The sequence below is a fragment of the Vidua macroura genome, chromosome 12, assembly GCF_024509145.1.
Source record: "Vidua macroura isolate BioBank_ID:100142 chromosome 12, ASM2450914v1, whole genome shotgun sequence".
NCBI lineage: Eukaryota > Metazoa > Chordata > Aves > Passeriformes > Viduidae > Vidua > Vidua macroura.
The window spans coordinates 8,646,946-8,668,641 of record NC_071582.1 but is presented as its reverse complement, the minus strand read 5'-3'; the positions used below and the strand labels follow the sequence as shown (position 1 = coordinate 8,668,641).

Below are 21,696 nucleotides of genomic sequence, written 5' to 3'. Positions count from 1 at the left end.
CTATTATCCATGGACAAGTCTTTTCCTCATCTGCACTTATAAGATTTCCATCAAAATTATCAGTATTCTCAAAGTTGATGCAGACCTTGACAATTTTCCCAGCGATCTGATTATTGTGCCTTACTCTCTTATGTCAATGATTATTGTGCCATACTCTTATCCTATAGGAAGGGAGGTCCTTTTCCATAGTGTAATACAAGTTTAGTCTCTGTGCCTGTTCTTAGAAAAGCAGTTGTGTTTGTGCCTTGCAGCGACTGGGCAGCCCCACATACACACTTTGTTCCAGAGGAAAATACAGTCCAGAAGATACAACTTGTAACTAACCAGAGCAATCTCACAGGTCTGTGAACTCCTTCTCAGCTGAAACCACAGAGGTCACCAGCTGTCTGCATACCAGAATTTAAACAGACTCACCAGAATTACCAGGAACATGTACTAAGGGATAACCCTACGGGTAGACAACATACTTGTCAAGGAACATGTTCCTCTTGATGATGACAAACCTATTATCCACCTGCAAACCTACAAAAGCAGCATTACAAGCAGGACTTAAGATGGGGTGATTCATAGGGAAATGCAATTGTTTGTACGAACTAGACACCTTGCCACAAAAAGAATCTTGTAACACTCAATCTTGCCTTGAGAGAAATCCAAATACAAGTGGATGTTCTAATTCATTTGCCTTGGGCTATATTACCTTCCCTGGGAGGAGAAGAGAATAGTATTTGGGAAAACAACAAAAAAGATGCTAAATACTAAATGCAAAACCTTCATTCATTCCTCTGCGCTGGGCAATGATTTATTCCTCTCTTGCTCAGATCCTTGTCATGTCGATAGCTCAATATCCTGCCCTGGGGACAGAGAGCTGAGAGGTAGAAACGAAGAGAGGTATTGTACACAGAGAGGGTGAGGCACCCATGGTTCAGTGCAGTTTCCATTTTTGCCATGCAGACTTCCTCTCTTCAGCTCTCCGGTCGTTAACATCTTAACGGGTAAGGACATTACATGGCCATAACTCCGTTTTCTTGTGGTCTTAATTTAGTTACATGGAGACAGGAGATAATTTTTTTTTTTAAATGCTGTTTAAGTTATTTGTTCTGTCATTTCTTTCACGCAAAAGCATGTCCTTTGCTTGTAACTCCCTTGATTAGTGAGGAATGTCGTGCTCGTGACAGATGCCCAAAGCTGTAGATTGAAGACTGTGAGCCTAGACCGTGTACGGTGGTATAGGGTTATGGCGTTCCCTCAGCCCAGATCCGGAAGAACTGAGCATCTGAAATGCTTAAGTCCACACCTGCAATCTGGCTCGGGGCCAGCCAGCTCGGGCAGACCACACTCACCTTGTTGGACCTTTGGCACTGAGGCCGATGCTGTCATTCATTCACTGAGCTGAACCGGCTTTGTGCCTGTCAACCCCGAGGCTGGCTGGGATCTGCGTGCTTTCTGATGAGCCTGGTACCCATTCCCGGAGCACGGACAGACCTGACAGACCTGGGTGGCTCACGAATTGCTGTGGGAAGAAGGGGAGGACAGTGTTCAGCTTTCACATAACACTCCTAGAGTGCTCAGAGGTGGGTGCCGGAGAACGGGACTGAGTGGCAGCCAGTGGCTGCTGCGAGCCCTAACCCCCGTTTTGCAGTGCCGGGAGGTGGCTGTGTGACAGATGGACATTTCTGGGTCTCCCCTCCAAACTCCTCTCCCCAGGCTGCAGCCCGACACTCAATATTCCCGTGAGCAGAGGGAATGCCACCCTGAAGTGGCACCTCAGCGTCCCACAGCGACTTTGCCCAGTGTCACGCCACAGGAGGAATCGGGCACTTCGGTGGCCCGAGAGCCGGCGCGGGGCCGCGAGTTCCGCGGGGCGGAGGGGGAAGCGGAGCCCCGCGCAGCCCCGGCCCGCCCCCGCCCGGCCCCTGCGGCCGCCCGCGGCCAAGTGCGCGGGGGCGGAGCGGCGGCGCCGGCCCGAGAAGCCGCAGAGAGCGGTGGCCCGGCGGCCCGCGGGGATGCTGCGCTACAGCTCGGGGCTCACGGTCACCGCCACCACCCCCCGGAGGCCGCCCGGCGACGGCGGCCGCTCCCGGCGGAAGGTGCGCGGGGCAGCGCGGGGGGGCGGCGGGGAGGTCCTGCGGGCGGGGTGGCGGGGCGAAGCGGAGGTTCGACATCCCCACTCGTGTAGTCACCTGCGGAGCGCCTTTCTCTTCCGTACCCCCCCCCGCCCCGCTCCCCTTCCTTATTTTCAGTGTTTTCAAGTGAAGCTTGGGGTGTGCGAGAGCATCTTTTTGTGCGTTGTTTATAGGTGTGGGGAAAGGAAGAGTTTTTGGGGAGTCCTGCAAGGCTTTTGTAGTTCTAGACCCTGGCCTGTTCTGTAAACCTGTGAGGAAGGTGTACTTGTGTTGGAGACTTCCCTCGCTTCATTGAAATGTGCCTGGATATTTACAGTGCGAACTCGCCTATCCTATCCTGAGAAAGCTTACTGTAATGATTTAGACGGCAATAGTAACTTAACTGTTTAATCAATTCCTCAAATGCAGATATGTAATTTGCTGATTAAAAAAAAAATCATAAATGCACTGAATAATAACCATCTCTTAATTTGTTTGGCTTCTAATAAGTTGTTAAAACTCAGGCAGATATGATAGGAATGTCTCTACAGCCACTCAGCTTTAAATAGCCCTTTCCTTGCTTCTGTAACTTCACTGCTATCATTGTGAATGTTGATTCCACACGAAAAGAAAGAAATAAAAAAAAAAGTGATAATCTTATCCTTACTAAAAATATATCCATGTGACCATGATGTTTCTTGAATTATGCAGTTATTGTTTTGATGCTTCAAAAATATGAGTTTATAATCTGAAAAATAATGACTGTTGTGTTGCTTTGGTTTTACATGATAGCAAGAAGGTCAGAGTAGTCTTCCTGACAAAAAGATCCCTGGTCTTCATAAAAAATTAAATTGCTCATGCATAGGAAAAATTACGGTGACTTGAAAATAGTTATGTTCCCTATAAGTCTTCTGTGTTCCAATTGAGTTTCCCTGTTCTAGTATTTCTTAAAGAAGTTACAGTAAGGGAACTTCTGTTCAGGTGATAAGCTTCTTATTTTAATCCCCTTGATAGATTTCTTGGGAATGATGAACTGCATTTGATACATTCTTTTGAGAAAACTGGTAAGAATTTAATTTTTGACTACAACCCACTGGGAAGCTGCTGTCCCTTTTTTCAGTGAACTGTGGCTCCCTTACCATGAGTTATTAGAAGAGGGGAGAGAGACAATTAGAATAACTGCTGAATGAAAGGAAGATGTGTGTCACATTCCTGTGTGCCTGTGGTCACAGAAAGTGCCCTTTAATTGTGTGTGGAATCTCGCGGGAGAGATTTCATAAATGGAGCAGGCTAATCAACAGATAAATGACCAAAGAAAGTATTTTCTTCCTTGCTTTTTAGGACTGAAATTAAACATGCACTGTTTTTCTGCTTTGACCTTCAACGATCTAAAGCCAACACTTGACCTTAGGCAAAGGGAAGGATTTTTAGCCATTGAGCTGATAGGGCAGTAGGTAGTTACTCTACAAACATGTTATCCCCATTTCTTTTGTCAGTATCAACAGTATTAAATTCTGGTGATGTGGAACTCCAGGGCTGGCTTGAAACTAGATCAATATTGAACCACATCTTTTTTCTGTGGGGGTCCTGTAAAATGCTTAGAGACTGGTTGCTGATAGAACAGCCTGTATTTTTCTATTGCTGTACTAGTAACTGGTTATTCTATAACAGCATTCCTCATTAATTTAACAATTAATTCTAATGAAAAAATCTGTCATTATTTCAGCCCATAGTTAATTCTGATTAATGTGTTTCTGAGTGCACTGTTTTTTGGAAAGGGGGGAGAAGAGGCTGAAGAACATTACTTAAACTGAATCTGTCATCTGTATTTGTTTTAAGTTGCACCCTAGTGATTTGAGTAGGATTGTGGTAAACATACATGTGGATTGTGGATCTGGGCTGTGGATTCTCAACATTTTAAATTAAATTAGATTGGTTTTTTTCTGAACTGCCATATTGCAGTAGGTCTCCTCTATGCTGTCCCACTAGCCTCTTAGAAATTCAGTAAAAAAATGTGTTTTCACCTGTTACTTTTCATTGCAGTCAGGAAACTTCTGCAGTCTGGTGTTGTGTTGGGGTGAACCTGTCCAGTCCTTGTTTTCCTGTCTGTGTCTTTGTTTCACAAATGATGTCAGATGTGCTTTGGAAATGTCACTTATGGATTGTTGGTGTCAAAAAGCCAAGAGCGAGCATAAAATGTTGGCACAATTAAGATTGTTTATAATGTTGACTTGCCAAAGCTGCAGATGATGCAAATTAAACAAAAGTCAGACAGGATTGTTAGAAAGATACCTTGTTCTTCTTCTCCCCAGTATTTTTTTTTTTAAACTTATGTTCACAAAGTTACAACGTTAATGACATGAAGGTTAAGGTGGAAAGTCATGTCTGTCCCTGTTTTCTCTCACTTGTTCTTACTGTCTGTCAGTAAGCAGATGAAGGAAATTGAATTGCAGCTCTTTCCCTGTTGGAGCAGTTCTCATTCTCCTCCCCATTTTCTTTCTGCATTACCCAGTTTGTTTCTGGAAATTACTTTTTCATCCTTAGTTGCACGTTATCCTGCCACTGTTTGGCACTGAGTCGAGGCTTTTCCTGTTAGGATTTCATTTCCATTTTAAGGCATCACTACAGCAGTGTTTTCTGTGGGAGGAGGGCTTGCTGTGATTTCCATGTGAGCCTGCTCATTGATTTGGTCAAGTAAACTCACCGACAAATGGCACAGTGTGTTGTTCCTTCAGGAAGTCCTGCGGAGCAAGAACAGTGCATATACAGTGTTCAGAACTGTTCTGGGGGCTGGAGGAAGAAGCAGTGCCTGTTTTTTTTCCTTTCCAATCTCTGTATGTTTCTGAATTTTATTAGATGGGTCTGTAGTGCTGTCCTTAGGTAGAATGCATCATCTGATGCTTAGGAGAAGCTGGACTGCATGGCTACTTTATACGTTTGCTGCTGTTTCCCCAGGGATGCTGAGGAAGTCCCATTGTTGTAAACAATGGCAGAGTAAAGCCTGTGTAAGTGTGCTCTAGCAAGGAACTGGGTGGTACTGTGCCACTGCTGTACAAGCCTTGCTAGGCACAATTTCAAGGCTGGAATCCTTATGATTGCCAACTGGGGTGGGGTAAGTGATTTGGAGGTAATAGATAAGGCAAGGTGAAAAGGGCAAAAAAAACCCAACTTAAATGATGACAACTTTTTGTTGTACAGTGGTTTTAGTCTCAACAAATGACTGTTGTTAATTTATATTTCCAGTGCAGTTGTGATGACTTGACTGCTATCTGTATTGGACTTCTGTGATTTCCTTCGTAGTAGCCCTGTGACATCTGTGATGTGAAGGGCAGTCGTGGTTCACTCACTGTTGTACGGGTACAGGGATAATTACTTATTTACAATCACTGCACTGTGAATCTCTGTTTGCTATAATTAGCCTCGTACTGATTAATAGGCAAGTTATTTGCTTCAGAGAATCATACACAAGCTCATTCTCCTAACTTTGAGCTGCCAGTCATTATCCATTTCTAGTTATTTCAGGCATTTTTGTTTTATCCTAGCAATATGTTCATTCCTTTTTGTCCAGCTTTCCTTTGTTAGAAATCACTGTAAGAAAAAGGTGGCCTCATCTATCACTTCCTGCACAGCACAAATTCACTTCTATTTCCTATTTACGGCTCTGGGCTTTGTTTGCCTACATGGAGGAATGCCAGTCTATGTTTCCCTTCTTGTTGTAAACAGGAATGTTTCAAGAGGAAAGAGCCTTAATAAGCTAATGGGAGGAAAGGGCACAAGGAAATAGATGAGGAAAGGTGAAGTTAATTACCTTATGAATCAATGAGTTCTAAAGATGAGGAATTTATTATTATTATCTGGATAACTAATCTGTAAATAGGAAGTACCACCAGCTTCGGTAGTGTATGGAGACAGTCTGGTGTTCTTAGAACAAACATAGTAGCCAATCAGTATCAAAAGCCAACGTACCAAGTTTCATAATTTTAAAATGCATTTCATTGTTTCTGTATTCTTTAGCAAATGTGAAAGTATAAACTGCTTTTAAGTTTTGGGGGCTTTATGTCACTTTGTGGCTTCTTGTTCTAGATTTTCTAGCATATAGATGAATGATAAATTAAGAGGGAGGAGGCCACTGCACAAAACATTGCTTTCACAGATATGTCTACAGAAGAGGTTATATTTCACTTTGATTGTCTTATAGACTTTTCCCCCTTCTTATTCTCTATAATACAGACACATCTCACATTTTATCAGAACTTTATCTCAAGACACTGTTTCTTACTGGCCTTGCAGACCTGAAAGACCAAACTGAGAGGAAGATGGAAGGCAGTACCTAATATTTCTAAAATACAGTTGACAGCATACCAGTAGTTTGAATGCTATTGATTTGTCCTCTCAACAGATTTAAAGAAATGCCGGGAAAAAATTGTGAAGTTGCAGATAGTTCTTCCAATTGTTTTTGCTTGGGAAGAAGAAAAAGTTAAAGCCTGTTTGAAAACTTAAAGAAGGTCTTTTGTCTGGAAACGGAAAACAGGGATGTGATGTTGTGGTGCTGAATGGTGGTCTCTGAGGAAGATATATTGTAAAGACACTTGAAAATGCAGTCAAGGCAGCTTAAATGATTTGAAAGACAGTTGGAAGAAATGAATTGTGAAATGGTAACATTTGGAGCGCATGGGAAGGGTTTTGCTGCAGTGCTCTGAATGCAGTGAGCAGAACTTTATTGCCATTTTCAAGGCAAGAGAAGGTGCTGTAATGACCAAGATGTGAGCTGTTAGCTGGGACAAGAGGAGTGGAAGGTGGGTGTGGAAGAGAGACACACATTCAGCATGACTCCAGGAGAAACTGGAGAGATCCAGATCAATGAGAGCTGGGCTGTAGAAGAACAGTGATGTTGGCCCACAGTAATCATAAAAGAGATACTTAAGAGGTTTTGAGGAAGAGCTTTAAGAGCTCTCTTTGTTGCCAGCAGACATCTGGGATTTTGCAGGAAGATATAGTGCAGCTTTGAATTTGGACAGCCAAATTTCTCATTTCATCATTTGCTATGCTCTGCTTAGGACTTAGAGTTGTTTTCCACAAAAATGTGTCTAAGACCAAGACCAAAAGTTTTAACCAAGTTTCTTGTATGAAATATATTGCTTGGAAAAAGCCATTAAACCAAAGATGTCTCAGCCCAAAGCAAGGCAAACTGCAGCTGGGTACAGAAAGGTACCATGCCTGCTGGTAAGAGAATGGCTGTTCTAAAATCAGATAGGAAACAACGCCTCTTAACTTTTTTTCTGAAGTGTTTTGAAGTTTACAAACAATTTGTGTGTATCAGATTTCAAGACTGCTCCTATTTCCTAGTTTCCAATTTAGTGGAGATGCAGTCCTGAGGTATCCTTGGATCAAATACTTGGCTATATGCTGAGCAGAAAAGAAGCATTTACTTGAAAATACACTCTATGTTTCTAAATAATCCCTTTCGAAGAATAAAAGTATGCCAAATCAGCAAACAAAATGTAGAAAGTAGAAAATTATGTTCATTGTTATGTTGTCTCAGCTCTCAGTGTCATTTATGAGTACTTAAGAACAATTTGTTGATTGAAATGGATTTTTGCTATTTCAGGTACGTAATTATGGGAATGTCCTTGAGTTATTTTTTGCCAGCTAAAAACCCTTTTAACCTTTAAAAATAATATTTTGTCAGCTGTGTGGTAGAAAACAGAAGATAGTGAGTTCAAAGTTGAATCTCAGTGCAGTTCATTCTGTAAAGCAAATTGTTAAAATCATTTTTGTAACACCTAAATCTTGTTCTTCTTTCAGATGAATGTATGTAGGCTACGCTTAACAGTGCCACCTGATGAAGTGTCACAGCCTGAAGAGGGACCAAAAGAAACTGAGAGAAAGAAAAGTGTAAGTTTTAAAAACCAAAGTTAAATTCTCTATAAATAAGAAGTAAACACTGCCCTCCATAGATGTTGATATTTGTTGTTTTGGCAGCCCAAAGCCGATTTAAGAGCATGTGGAAGATCATCAAGTTGGGTGTGAGCTTTTAGCCTAAGCCTTGGAGTTAGGGATGGCAAAACTGCATGCAAAACAGAACAGTGGTAGAGGAACAACAGAGATTATAGGAGATTTGAGACTGAGGTACCTTTAAAACTTGATTATTTCATATTCCTGTATCAAAGAGCAGGAAACTGCTACTAGGAACACGGTCCTGTATTAAACAGGATCTTGATCAGGATCCTCTTGATCCTAAAAGAGCACTTTATATTTCATGTAGGCTCAGATTTCATGTGCAATATTTGAACACTAATGTAGTTGGTGTGCTGGGGACCTTGATCTTTGTGTGTGCCAGCTAATTTTGGTAAAGTGTGATGTACAAATAAGAAATTAAAGAATTCAAGATTGTTCTGAAGTGAAAGGGATTTTGAAGGTCATGTGCTTAGAAGGGTTCAGAAGGCCATTCGTTTTGCAGAAGTGAGTAGTGTGCACACAAAAAAATTACAATCTGCTTTGGTGTTCTGTAAGAGCTGTTCACTGCAAGAGATGATGTTTAATTACTGTTAATTACGAAGACTAAAAAGGGAAGCTGGACGGGCTCCATAACTTCATCACATTTATACTTTGATAAACCAAAATTAAACAAGTTGATGAAGATTGCCAGACTCAATGTCTGACAATAGGAAGTATGACAATAGAAAGAAAAACAACAATAGGGTTTACTAGAAATAATTTCTTAGAGATACTTAAAGGCAAAAATAACTAAAATTACTGCAAAAGGCATTCTAAGCAAATGCTAAATAAATGCAAAGTAAAATTCTCAAGATAAGGATTCCTTATCAGTTGCTTTTTGTCCTGGAATCTTCAATACACTCAGGTTTTCATACACTGGTCTAGCAGAGTAATTGGTTCTTCAGGATCTAGAAATGTTACTTACAGAACAGTTTAAATAGACCTTAATGCAAACTAAATTTGGGCCACCATTAAATAGTAATAAGTCATTTTGTACAGAGGTGTTTAGATGTAGCACTTAGAGTAGCTTCTCTGTCAGTCTCTTGTCAGCTTGTATCTGATTGCAGCAGCAGCCCTCAGACTGGCCTAAGCTTATGGGCCCACTGCCCTAAGAGGAATCCGAGTTGGCTTTTGAGGAGGATAGATATTTACTCATGCCTTACTCACTTCATGGTTCTGAGTAATGTGATAATGAGAGAGAATTTTTAAGGATTAGGGCTGGACAATTTGTAGTGACTTTCTTACGTGACCAATGTTTTTCTCTGTGGGACCTTGTAATTAATGAGCTGTTATTTCCCCCATAATACAAGTGAAGGCAAGTGGGCTTAAATCAGAGAATGTTAAGGAGAGGATATCAAGATAATAAATACGTTATTTGATTCGATGTGCAAAACAATGATGTTTAAGAGATGGGTCCTTATAAGCTGAGACCAGAAAAAAACCATATGCAATTTAAGTATTGTATGTTCTGAGTAGTTTCTAAAGTTCACTACTCTTAGACAATTGAAAGACTTATAAAGTCAGGCTTCAGAGCTAGATGGGATCTACTCAGCCAATTTCATAGCAATTAAAAAACACAGAGGAATTGTTCCAACTACTGTGTTTTATAATTTCTGTATGATAAAGAAAAATACGCCACAGATAGTGTAGCCATGGTGTGTGGAAGCAGCTACAAAAAAAAATCACTGCTCATGAACTGGTTTTTCCTCATGTCCCTAAAGTCAGACAGCAATGTGTTACCTGTAGATTTTTATTGTCTGTGTTTATGTATTTGAATTAGTTATACAGTAACTTACAGTGCATACATGCCTCATGATTAGTCATGCTGTGGTGCTTTTACTGCACAGTTTAATTTTAAAAAATCTCCTAAAACCAGTAATCAGCTATCTGCTGATCACCCATGTTCAGCTGACTTCATGTTAATGAAATCGTTCAAAGCACTTTGAGAACAAGTTTTACAAATGTTAGGTAATCTTTACACAGTCCTATGAGAACTGTGCCCCTTTTTGGAAGTAGGGATAATAGAAAATAGGGAACTGCTCTGTTTTCTACCTTGCACTTTACAATTTAAGGTCAAAAAATCCAGCTTCAGCAAGAATCAAATTTAACATCGGATCCCTTGTTGGAATCTAGAGTTCTGTGCTGACTTTAATTGCTGACTCCTAGGAAAATGGGAACATGAAAATGCTTTTGGTATTTACAGTACATTAATGTGACTTACAGAAATGAACTGCAGGGGTAATCTGTGGGATTGCACAGTTTTTGCTGGAGTGCTCAGCCAAGTCAGGCGGTCAGAGCCTGGCTGCAGGTGCTCTCCTGTTTGGGCAGGACAAGTTTCTGCCTCTGCTGCTGAGGGAGGAGAGAAAAGACCTTGCAGTGTTGGAGGGAATGCCAGAAAACTATAAATACACCATGGTGTGACATTTGGTTGTAATCTCTTCTTTCAAATCTTTCATTAGAAGGAGGTGATTTTGAGCTGCCCTAATGTGACACAGTGATGGCTCACTGTGTTTGTTACTTTTCTGCATCTCTCAGGCTCAGTACCATTAAGAGGTGTTTCAGTTCAGAATCAGTTAATGAACTGCACAGAAGTTCTTGCTAGTGCTGATCCTCCCAATAACTTGTTTTGCTGCTTGATGTCAGACCAGGAGTGAATCTTTATCAGTTAGGCTGGTAATTCTTGCCTTAGCCTTTTTCATCGGAGTCCAAACTTGGCAGGAAATTTATACTGTATTTCATTCAATCTGTATCAGTGCAGTAAATTTCTAGATTAACTTTTTTACTGCTATGCATCCATTGAATAAAAATGAACTAGCATAAGAGATTAAAAATTAAACGATGGATCTGGGTGGTTTTGTTGCAAGAAAATTGCTGCAGGCAATACTGTACTAGGGTGGCCTCTCCCTGCCTTTTGTGAAAGGCTGGCAGATGGTACAGAGTTAGAGACAGATCTCAAAAGCTGAAGGGGAAGTGACTTTGTGTCAGGTTGGATTTTTTATACTCATATTTAGGATATGAGACCCTGAAAGAAGCATATGAGAACTTAACCCACAGGTAGAGGCTGGTTGGTTGGGTTGTTTGAATTGTTAGGACTTTAGGTAGAGAGAACCACAAACTATTCTGATTCTGTTCCATTATTTCTGTCCATGATAGACAATGGGTGACAGTAGTGTGAGGCTGTTTACTTCACCATGAATTACAAAGGAATATTGTGCTTGGCAGATTGTATGCAAAATCTGCATATCCTGAAGCCTCTCTTGTCTTGCATAATAAAGGGCTACCAGACAATTGTATTGTCCCTATTCGGGATTGGGCTTGTTTTTATCCATCAGTCTTTTTCTTCACTGTCATGGGTAAATTTGGAAGTGTCATTGGAAGCTGCAGCTAAGCTTTTGAGGGCAGAAGGTGAAGATATGTATAGACAGACATTTCTTTTTCATTTGGATACTTGGACAAGAGAATGAAAATGAGATAACATTCTGGAAATTTGTGTCACTTTACTGTCTGTGGCTTTCAGCCAAGTTTGAGCAGTGTTTAGTCTTAAACTCAGGTTGCTACTTTGGCTGTATATAGCCTTAAACACTTTAATTTTCTTGTTTTTTAAACATCACAACTAAGAAGTGAAATTCTTTTTACTTCCTAAGCAAGAATGCAGAAACATAGCTAACATTTTTTTCATAGCAAAAAAAAAGTAGGCTGTAAAGAAGCCAGAAGGGGAATTTGCTTCTGTACATCATGGTGAGAATCAAGCAGAAACTTTTGTCAGGCCTGGTTCAAGAATATGAGTGCAGTGAATATGGGGCTGTGGTGCACATGGAATCTAGGACAATGCTATTTTCTCTGCTGCTGCCAACCCACTCCTGTCAGCAGAGCAGAACTTGTGCCTGAAAAAATGTTGTTCATCTGCTACAGGTGATGTTACTGTTTCTCAGCCTCTCCAGCACTGGTCGCTTGATTTTTGACTCAGACTAATTAAGCAATACCTTTGTTAAAACCAGCACAACATAAAAAAATACAGAAAGAATTCCACTGACTTCTGAGGTTACTGCTGTATTAGTTGTATCTTAGTTTCCCAATGTGTAAACAGTGGCATTCTGTGTACAGATTTCATGGGTTAGATACCACTTTGCATAATGTCTGGCACTTCTCTTTTGAGATGGACACCTAAATTCAACACCCAAGGAGTTGGAATGTGTTCAGTGATGCTTCTTGCATTCTTCATGAATTTGGGAACACTCATGTCTGTTGTGGCATGTTTTCCCTATTGTAATACTAGTTTAATGTAAAACATTCCTAAATGGAACATGATTTTTACAGGCTTGTAGAGGAATATGAAAAGACATAAAACCAGAGCTACCTTTTGTCAGAGTACAGTAACTTGGTGAGCTCAATGTTATAAATGTCATTTTACTGAATGGAAAATATGTAACCTCAGTAACAGCATGAATATTCTTGTTCCTTGTGTAACTAGTGAACAGGTAAAAGATAACTGGATGTTTTAGAAACGCCTGGAATGTGGCGTTAAGAGAAAGATAAAGCCTTGCTTCACTGATATAATTATTGTTTAAAGGTTTTTGATGGTGTAGGTAAACAGAAGATCATGAGTCAGGAAAATTTGAAGGCCACAGGGATATGTAGCACAGACTTTTGTTAAGCATTGTATTAGATGTCCTTTTTTCTCAAAAAAGATGTGTCTTCTGTCTTTTTGCTTTTCAATTTTTAGGGTAGGGAGAAGTATAATATATGAGCCTATCTGACTTTCATTTATAAAACTGGTAGATTAGGAAGCAGATCATCCCTCAGTGTTATTTACGTAATGCAAATTAAACCATGGGCCATAGAAAAAACAGCTAAAAATTTAAATTTAGGGTTTAGTTTTGTAATGTCTTCACCTCTTTCGTGCTACTTGTGCTGCCTCCTTGGACAGAGACATAAACAGGATGCATGGTAATTATCAAGACTTTTGCAACCTTGGGGTGTAGGCTTCTGGTTTAAATATTTATTAGTTAGGTAAAGACAGTCTGTGTTTCTTGGGTGCATTCTGTGTGATCACACCAAGTGCTGCTGCAACGCAGACAGGACATGTTCCTGCAGGCTGATCCAGGACATGTCAGCATCCACACCACGTGTCCTTGCTGTCACCTTGGGCTGTCGCAGAACTGACTATAGGTGCAAAGAAATATTCATAAACTGGTTAAGCTGACTCTGCCTTTCCAGATCATTAGCTCACATTAGAAGGGATTTGGCTGATATTTTGACCTTAAACAGCAATGGTTGATTAATCTAATGAACCCTTCCATCTTAAAGCACTATTCTGGTTAGCTTTACAGTATTTACTTGCTCCTAAATTCTTGCATGTATTTACTTACACTGTTATCTTCACTGAGATGCCTCACTGCAGATAAGAGTGGAGACCATTGAGGATCTACCTGGAAAAAATATCTGAGTTCTGAGAGTGGGTATGTATGGGACACAGGAAAATAATGGGAAGCATTTGACTTTAAAATACTGTTAGGTTGTCCTTGAGCATGTGGAAAATCCAGGATTTGTGAAAGAGGAAGCATGGGAGAGAGGATGTATCAGAGGAAGAACAGAGTACAAGGTAGAAATGGAACAAACAGTGAAGGGAGAATAATAGACAAAGGTGGATAAAGTAGCTTGAGAGGAGGCAAACTGGCAAAAGTATACTCAGTGTATGCTTACTGCTGCAGTTCTGTGGAGATATTTGAGAACTGAGCTACTCAGCAAGGCCTCGTTTAGAGGCAAAGCTGTATTGAAAAAGTAGTCAACAAACAAAGCAACCATCTGAAACCTGCATTCAGAGGACTTAGACTGTAACCTTTCTCCTCAGAGGAGACTGCATCAGGTGAACCCTTTTTTGGCTATTTATACAGAACCCTGAAGCTGGTGGTCACTAGAAGAAATTCAGAGTTAGTAAACAGAAAGGGGTGAGTAGAAGATAAGCATGGCTGGAACAGAACAGCAATGAAAAAGGTTAAGGAAACATGAGCGCAGTTGCTTGTGTGTAGCTGTTGGCTCACACATCTTTAAAACAAGCAAGGACTGAAATTTTAACAGGCACTTGTCTGGGGATTGTGATATGAAGGAAGAATAAGGAGAGGGTAAAAACAATATCCTGTATTTTAAGTAGCACATAGAACTGGAACAGTCAACAAATGATGGAGAGTCCTTTAATCTTTTGAAAGAGAAGTAACAAAGGCATCTTAGGAGGCTTGTGCACATACAGATAACAGGCAAGTTTAGCATTGTTGCAAGAGACATGTAACCAGTCTGCCTTTGTGTGTAGCTAATCCTGCATGTACTGTCCATTATAATGTAAATTTAAGTGTCTGTTCATGTCTGAAATACATATGTAAGTGCCATGGATGATTCTTCAGCTGCAAACCCATTGGTCTGAATTTGTAGGTCTTTCTTGGGGGGTAGGGGGGCTGGGAGAGGGGGCATCCTTCAAAGCATTCCTTAGGAATGTGTTTGTAATATTCTAAAAATAAGGAACTTGGTCAGAATTTGTATTCCAGAGCTCTGCAAACAGCACTTTAGACAATTCTGCTAATGTTTCAGAGGCACAAAGGACCTTGGTATTGCTGTTCACCTCATTAAAAATGAGAGATCATGGGCAAAGGGTATGGATTTATGAATTCAGTGTCTGGTGCCTTGGTAACCTCTAAACAATCAAAGTGATTATTCATTCTGTTATCAGGAAGATGGAAACTTGTGTGTAATCCCTTTTTCCAGATGCAGGGGAGGAGCTGCAATGAACTATGAAAGAAACTGTACAACCCTGGAAGCAAACAAACACAAAATAATTTTGAGTCATGTCTCCATCTGGTTTCTGTATTTCTCTATTTCTAATTATGAGGTGTAGGGCTTTTGTTTGTGCACATCCAAACAGCAAAACAAAACTCCCAATAATACATAATTATGAAACATCTCATTTTGAGGATATTAAGCTTTGCATATAATGTTTTCAAGGTTCAAAATTACATCATGTATAGGTAGGGCTGGTTGCCCAATGTTTTCTTCATTAAGTGGTTTTAAAGCTTTCTTTTCAAATGAAGGCTTACAGCTTTGTTGTTCTGTGCCTGAAATATTCTTTATCGGGTGTCTGCTCTGTGATTGTTCCCCTCCCAGCCCTGCACACACACACCCAGAGCTTCAGCAACATTCTTAAACTATAATGATGTGATAAAGAAGAGCGTGTAGGATTTACAGTGTTGAGGAAAATCAGTCAGTGCCATGTGGGAAGGACACAATATAAAACAAATATCTGTCTCTGTCAATTTTTCTTAGTACAAGTATGTTTTCCTGTTAAATTTCCCCCTACCTAAAGAAGTATTTATTCTTATATTACCAGCATAGTTGTGTTGGTTTGGCTCCTAAAAACTGGGAGTGTTGCTGCTTTAGGCTGCAGATGATGTTCTCTCTTCACTGTCATGGTAAGGATTGGAGATCTCTAGGATGCAGCTGGAGATGGATATAAGATGCTGAGCTTCGTCTCTTTAAGCCTCTGTTTGGTGTCAAAGAGAGTATTTAGACAATGCTTAGAACAAAAAAAAAGTAAACCAAAACACATTCTAAAGTCAATGTAGTAAATATCCTCAAGTGGACCTGTATCTGGTATATCCAGCATAAGAAAGTAAGTTCAGTAAAACAATCTATGCCTGATTTTTTTTTTCTAGAACTGACCTGTCAAACACAATGTGCAAAGCTTATCAGTAACAGCTGTGTTTCCAAATTCTGTTTTATCCTTAAGAGAAACAGATATTTTCTCTTTTAAGGAACACTGCCTAAATGTGTTAATTTCAATTTCTTAGAACTTTTTATGTTTTTTGAGTAAACTTGTGAATTTTTGCTTCCTGCAGCAGGGAGTTTGGGAAATGAGGGATAATTCTGTGGTTGCAAGAGTTTAGAGAGAACTAGAGACCTGACAGTGTTCTGCAAGAATGCAGAAAAGTAGCATCTGGTGGTGAAGGAAAATAAGCCAGTTTAACCTTTTCTTACATGCCTCTACCTCTCCTTGTACAAATCAGCCTGTTGTCTCTAGCTACATGACTTCCATTGAAGGCAGTGGTAGTTATACATCTTTGTATTCTTCATCAATTATAAGTTGGTCATTGTTCTTTCCCAAAACATGAAGGCTGACAGATTGACTCCAAAATGTTTGGAAGTTAGTGTTCATATGTGCTATTGTGCTTTCACTATAACTGGTGTCTCCCCTGGCTGTAATTTACTGTGGTTTTATTTGGGTTTTTTATTCTAGTACTGATTTTTTTTTTTTTTTTAATTTTTAGGAGCTCTACCATGTACCAAATGGGATGTCTCCAGGGAAACTCTCTCATGGGATGGTGTATGGTGTTGTGCACCGAACTGACAACAACCATAAGAGAGAAATGGTGGTTTATGGCTGGTCAGCTGATCAGCTGAAAGAGGAGATGAATTACATTAAAGAAGTGAGTTACATTTTCACCTCAAAATTTGTTAAATACGCTTTCCATATATCCATATATTTCCATATATGTAGAGCTGTGAGAGTATAATGGGATGACTGGGAGCCTACTCTGAAGCTAGAGGCTGGTCTTGGTAATATTTGAGTTGGGAAAAAAGCATACTCTATACCTGGGAACTGTGCTTGCTGATGGAAGAAACTATGTAAGGAGACACCTGAAAGGATAAAGACTCTCTCTTCCTCTGCTTCCCCCGACCCCAAAACCCCCAGCTTTGAAAAGGCTTCTAAATTAGGCGACATAGTAAAGTCACTTGGGTATATATTGGGGCAGCCTTAAAATAGCCTAATAAGGATGTCTTTGTACTACTTTCTCTGTGCCTGCTCATTTATCACAGTTGGCAGAAGATCTGAAAAACAAAAAAATGCATTTCTGATCCTGCTTGAAATTTTTCTGTTCTTGAAACTCAGCATCTCTTTGCCCATCAGTCTTTGGCTCTCAGGCTGTGGCAATAACACCCTAAGTACCTCAGGGCAAATAATCTGACCTCTTTGCATCCACCTTCACCACCCAGGAAGCTGTTGGTCAGTGCTTATCGTGTTACACTGATTCAAGTGCAAAGTGAGCTGATAGAAAAGGGAGGAACCCTGAGTCAAGCGAGCAGTGTAAAGCACTGTAATCATGTGTACTCCTCGCGTGTGCCTGCTCTGAGGCTCTCAGCACTTGCTTCTCTCCCTCGGTACTCCCAGTTTGCCGGCTCCCGGTGTTCACCACTCTCAAGCTGAGGTTAGGGACTGGCAGGGTCTCAGTGCTGCTCACAAGCTGCCTCGGCTGCTCTTCTCCTGCCTAGGTCGTTTCTCTGCCCTGCTGGGGCAGTGTCAAGGGACAGGTGAATTGGCACACAGCAGGGCCAGCTCCCCAAACTGCACTGTCTGTGGTACCTGGGGATTGCTTGGGCTGGGACCATCTCATTGCCATTGTCTGTTCCTTATGAAGGGACACATCAGACCAGGTGAACTGCATGTCTTGCTTGTGCATTCAGGGTACTGATGGTTCCAGGAAAAAGTGGGAAAGACAGGGGTGGAGACATGATGGCTTTTGCTCTCCGTCTTCTGGAAGCCGTGTTCAGCTCTGCTACTTTGTGATCTTTGGTCTGCTAGAGTAGTGTCGTCTTTAAAAGCAGAGTCTTAAACAAGAGTCCTCAGCTTGTGCTGTGTATGTGTTGACTCAGATAAACCAAAAATGATGGGCCATGTCAAAGCTGCTGACAGCTTCCTCTGCCTGAGTCAAATTTGGGTCTTGCAAGAGGGTGTGTGCCTGTGCTTGTGCGTGGGGAGGCACAGGGCGAGCGGTGCTTTCCTGAGGGGCTGGGCAGGAGTCAGCTCCCTTCTCTCTTCCTCATCCCAAAGGGAGCCCGTGGGTAGGGAGCACTCCTTGCATAGCTCTGGTGGCCAGTGCCCCTCTTTGTGGGAGGCAGTGGGGGGATTCTATGCAGAGCTGCTAAAAACATCCCCTGCTGGAGTTTTGCCCTCACCCCACTGTGCAGGCACAGTAAACTCACTGACCTAAATGATCTGCAGTCAGCCTGTGCTTGGTGGAGGTGAGGAAGGGAAAAAATGAGGTTGAATTACGTAGGCTGTAGGCAAACATAACTGCAGTGGCATGTGAAGCCAAACTGGAAGCCAACTCAGGGTTTTTTTGAGTGGTTTTTTTCCCAGAAAGTCAAAGACTATTTTGCATCCATAGTTCTTGAAATCAAATTGAGTTCTCCGTTCTTCAGATTTGAAATTGCATTAGTAAATGTAAGCTAGTTTGTTGTTTAGTTAGATACAAGTCTAAAATACTGAAATTAAAAGTGTTTATCTGCAAAGGATACTCGGGGAAACCAACCACTTTTAAAAGTATGGAAGTACACTAAGTCCATGCCTTTTTACAGAAATAAAACAATATATAATTAAATTACTTTTAATTCATTTAGTAATCAGGTTAGAATGACTTATGGATATTTAATTGAAATTAATTTATCTAAATTATCAATTTACAAGTGTTTAAGCATGTACAGAGAGGTTTGGAATGGCTCATAGTGACAGTTATTTGTATCATCCCTATGTAGACAAGTCTTGAGACTCAAGTTTTTGTCTTTTTCTTGAGAATAAATTGCTGTTATGCAGTGGTAGATTAACAGTGGAAATTACTGAAAGTAACAATGAAGAACATAGAGAAAAAAATAATGTCCTACTATATAAACAATATAATCCAAAATTTTGATAAAGGTGTTTGATTTTTCTGACACCAGGTGAGAGCAACTCTGGAAAAAGTAAGAAAGAAAATGTATGGTGAATATGATGAAATGAAACGAAAAATACAGCAGCTTACAAATGAACTGAAAGTAAGTACCCATTCATTTGCAGGGAAAGCATATGGGAATAACTGTCCCAGTGTTATCTGGAAACTTATCTTTTGCTTTAGCAGAACAGAACTAATCTCCCAAACCCCTCCAGTTCCCTGTTTTATGTGATATTTGTAGTTTCCTTTTGTTATTTATTTTCCCATCCAGGAAAGTAAAGCAAGACAGGGATACTTTCGCGTATGAAATTACTAACTGACTGGAAATTCTTGGAAATAAAAGAATGATCTTGATACCATTGCCAGTGTGTATTGGTAATTAATGGAGATGGATGTAACAGCTTGCAGGTTAATCAAATAAATAACATTGATAATTAGGAGAAACTGATAACTTGGAGTTATTTCAATACTTTGCTCTGTTTTACTGATTCTGTTGTTTAAACACTAAGTAAAATAAGTAGCAATATTCATTAGTATTAAAGTGCTAAAAATGACTTACCTTTTGGTTTTTAATGGAACATTTCAATGGTCATTCAATGACCTGTCTTTCTTCTGACATGCTGCTTTAGCAATAAAAGCACTCTGTAAATAGCCTTCATATTAAACTGCTGAGTTGTTTGATCCAACCCCCCACACCCCGAAAACTTGCTCTGAATTTATGTTCAGCATTGATTTTCACAGCCCTGGTTCAGAGGAAGCTTTGGCAATTAAAAGTATTCTGACTTCAGGGGACTGGGACCTTGACTTGTGCCCTTCTGCCATCCTCATTTGGAGGCTGTCAGTTCCCTGCATGCTGTATTAGGTAAAAAAATCAGAACTTGCTGTAAACGGGTACTTTCATTCTGTGCAACTGGTCTCAAAAAATAGAAAAAAAAATCACTCTGACTTGAGAGGAAGAGAGAGAAAAAACTCAATTTCTACAAACTGTGTTAAATAGTCATAATGTTGCCAACAAGATTCACTTTCCCCCCAGCATGCATGTGGTAAATGCTGATTCAGGTGCAGCTTTGTTGTCTTTGCTGCTGATCTTTACTGAATAGCAGTGATGATATCCTGCACTTGCAGAACTTCTGTCAGACCAGTAGAAATTCTGCATGAGTCAGAAATTCTTCTTTAATTAAGGGTTTCTGACCAGCTCTGACAGAATATCTAGTTCTCCAGCAAATTAGCAGTTCATGAAGCTTCCTTCTGACATAAATGGCACATTAGGAGACATCCTTCCCTTTTTTTTTTAGTACTCTAGACTGCCTGAAAGGAAGCACAACTGTTGTTGTTCCTAATAATGTGAGCTTTTTGTTTGGTTAGTTATTTGGGAGCGGATTTTGGTTTTATATGATTGTTGTCTTTTGTGCTATTTCCGAATCCTGTTTAAAATCCTTTCTATACTCTTTGTTTCAGCTTTCAATCACTGTGCTTTTATCTTTCCAATTTCCAGGACAACTTTTTGTTGATGAAGTTTGTTTGAAATTTGCTCTTCCAGTATCCTACCCTGGGCTTCTTCTCACAAGTTCTTACCTTGTAACTTTCTTAATCCATCCAAAGCATTTCTGCTTTTGTTTGTTTTACATGAGCACACATTTATGGAAGGTTAACAGTGACTATTTGGCCTCTACTCCCTGTGCTGACCTAATTTGTGTATGGTTTGGTTACTACACACTTGTCCCCTGTATCAGTCCCTGGTGTTCTCTTTTTATCAAGAAGCAAATCTGGTCAATCTAAGAATGTGAGCTGGCTGACTTTCCTTAGTAACACTCTTTTCCTCTTTATTATTGGATAATTCACAATTATTTACACTGTTTGAGTTTTGGTCTCTTCTTGAATGATGTCATTTTGTGTCTTTCCCCTCCCCCACTTCAGTTTTTAAGCATGTGTGTGTGTACATATCAGAAAATGACTAATTTTCACACAACAAAGCCTTCTGGCTTCCCCTTCCTGCTTTGTACTGTTCCTTCTTTACGTCTTCTTGATGTTGCTTCTTTATGTACCTGATTAGTCAGTTCCTTCTTAATTAAGGCTTTTCTACAATTCACAGTTCTAGATTTCCTTATTTCTTGCATTCTTCTGCTTTTCATTCTGAATTTTTACAATCAGCCCACTCTATGTATATAATCTGTCTGAATAGACAGCTGCCAATTGTTCTCTTGCCCTTTCAAAAAGAACAGCTTATACAGTGATTGCAGACTAACAATAAACTTAGATACTCATGCCTTATTTCTGTTAGATTGTTTGGATTTTAAGTTTTGTTTGTTTGTTTGTAAGAATATACTTTGAGGCCTGTATATTTTAAGCATCCTAGTACTGTGAAATGACCTTGGCGTCTTTTTCTTCTGTAGCTCTCTTGGAAAGAATAGGTAAACTTGATCATTATTCTATATAAAACTTTTTTTTTTTTCCTTGCTTAGGTGACAAATGCTCATCAGGAGTCCTTAGAGAATCATGTGCGAGTGCAGGCTGCAGCCTTAGATAGCTTTAGCGAAATGAACAGCTCCTTGACATCAGCATCAATAGACTTGCAGGTACATCTTCATAGCTGCTTCCCAGCTCACAGCTGCCTTTTCTAACATGGATTTCAAAGCATACAGAAAACATGGATGACAGATACAGATTCTAACACTAAGCAACACCATAAAGTACTGTCTTGGATATCTAAAGCACCTAATTTAGGAAACAAAGAAAAATGTTCAGAAGTTCCTGTCTTTAAAAAAATTAAAAATAATGTACAATAAAGAAATATAAAGACATAACTGAAATGCAGCAGACTAATACCACGAGTCATGTCTCTATGA

The 21,696-nt window shown here is 40.1% G+C and overlaps 1 protein-coding gene across 2 annotated transcripts in view; it reads left to right on the top strand.

Annotated features, from left to right (window-relative positions):
- The first annotated feature begins 1,973 nt into the window (after positions 1–1,973).
- MYZAP (myocardial zonula adherens protein) overlaps positions 1,974–21,696 on the top strand; it is a 50,417-nt gene continuing 30,694 nt past the window's right edge. Inside the window, exons 1-5 of one of the 2 annotated variants that reach the window (XM_053988243.1) lie at positions 1,974–2,087; positions 7,908–7,997; positions 16,412–16,570; positions 18,861–18,953; positions 21,313–21,426. In XM_053988243.1, the coding sequence (XP_053844218.1) occupies positions 2,004–2,087; positions 7,908–7,997; positions 16,412–16,570; positions 18,861–18,953; positions 21,313–21,426 (540 nt within the window). In that variant the 5' untranslated portion in view covers positions 1,974–2,003. The remainder of the gene's footprint in view (positions 2,088–7,907; positions 7,998–16,411; positions 16,571–18,860; positions 18,954–21,312; positions 21,427–21,696) is intronic. The other variant, XM_053988242.1, reaches the window with a different exon arrangement.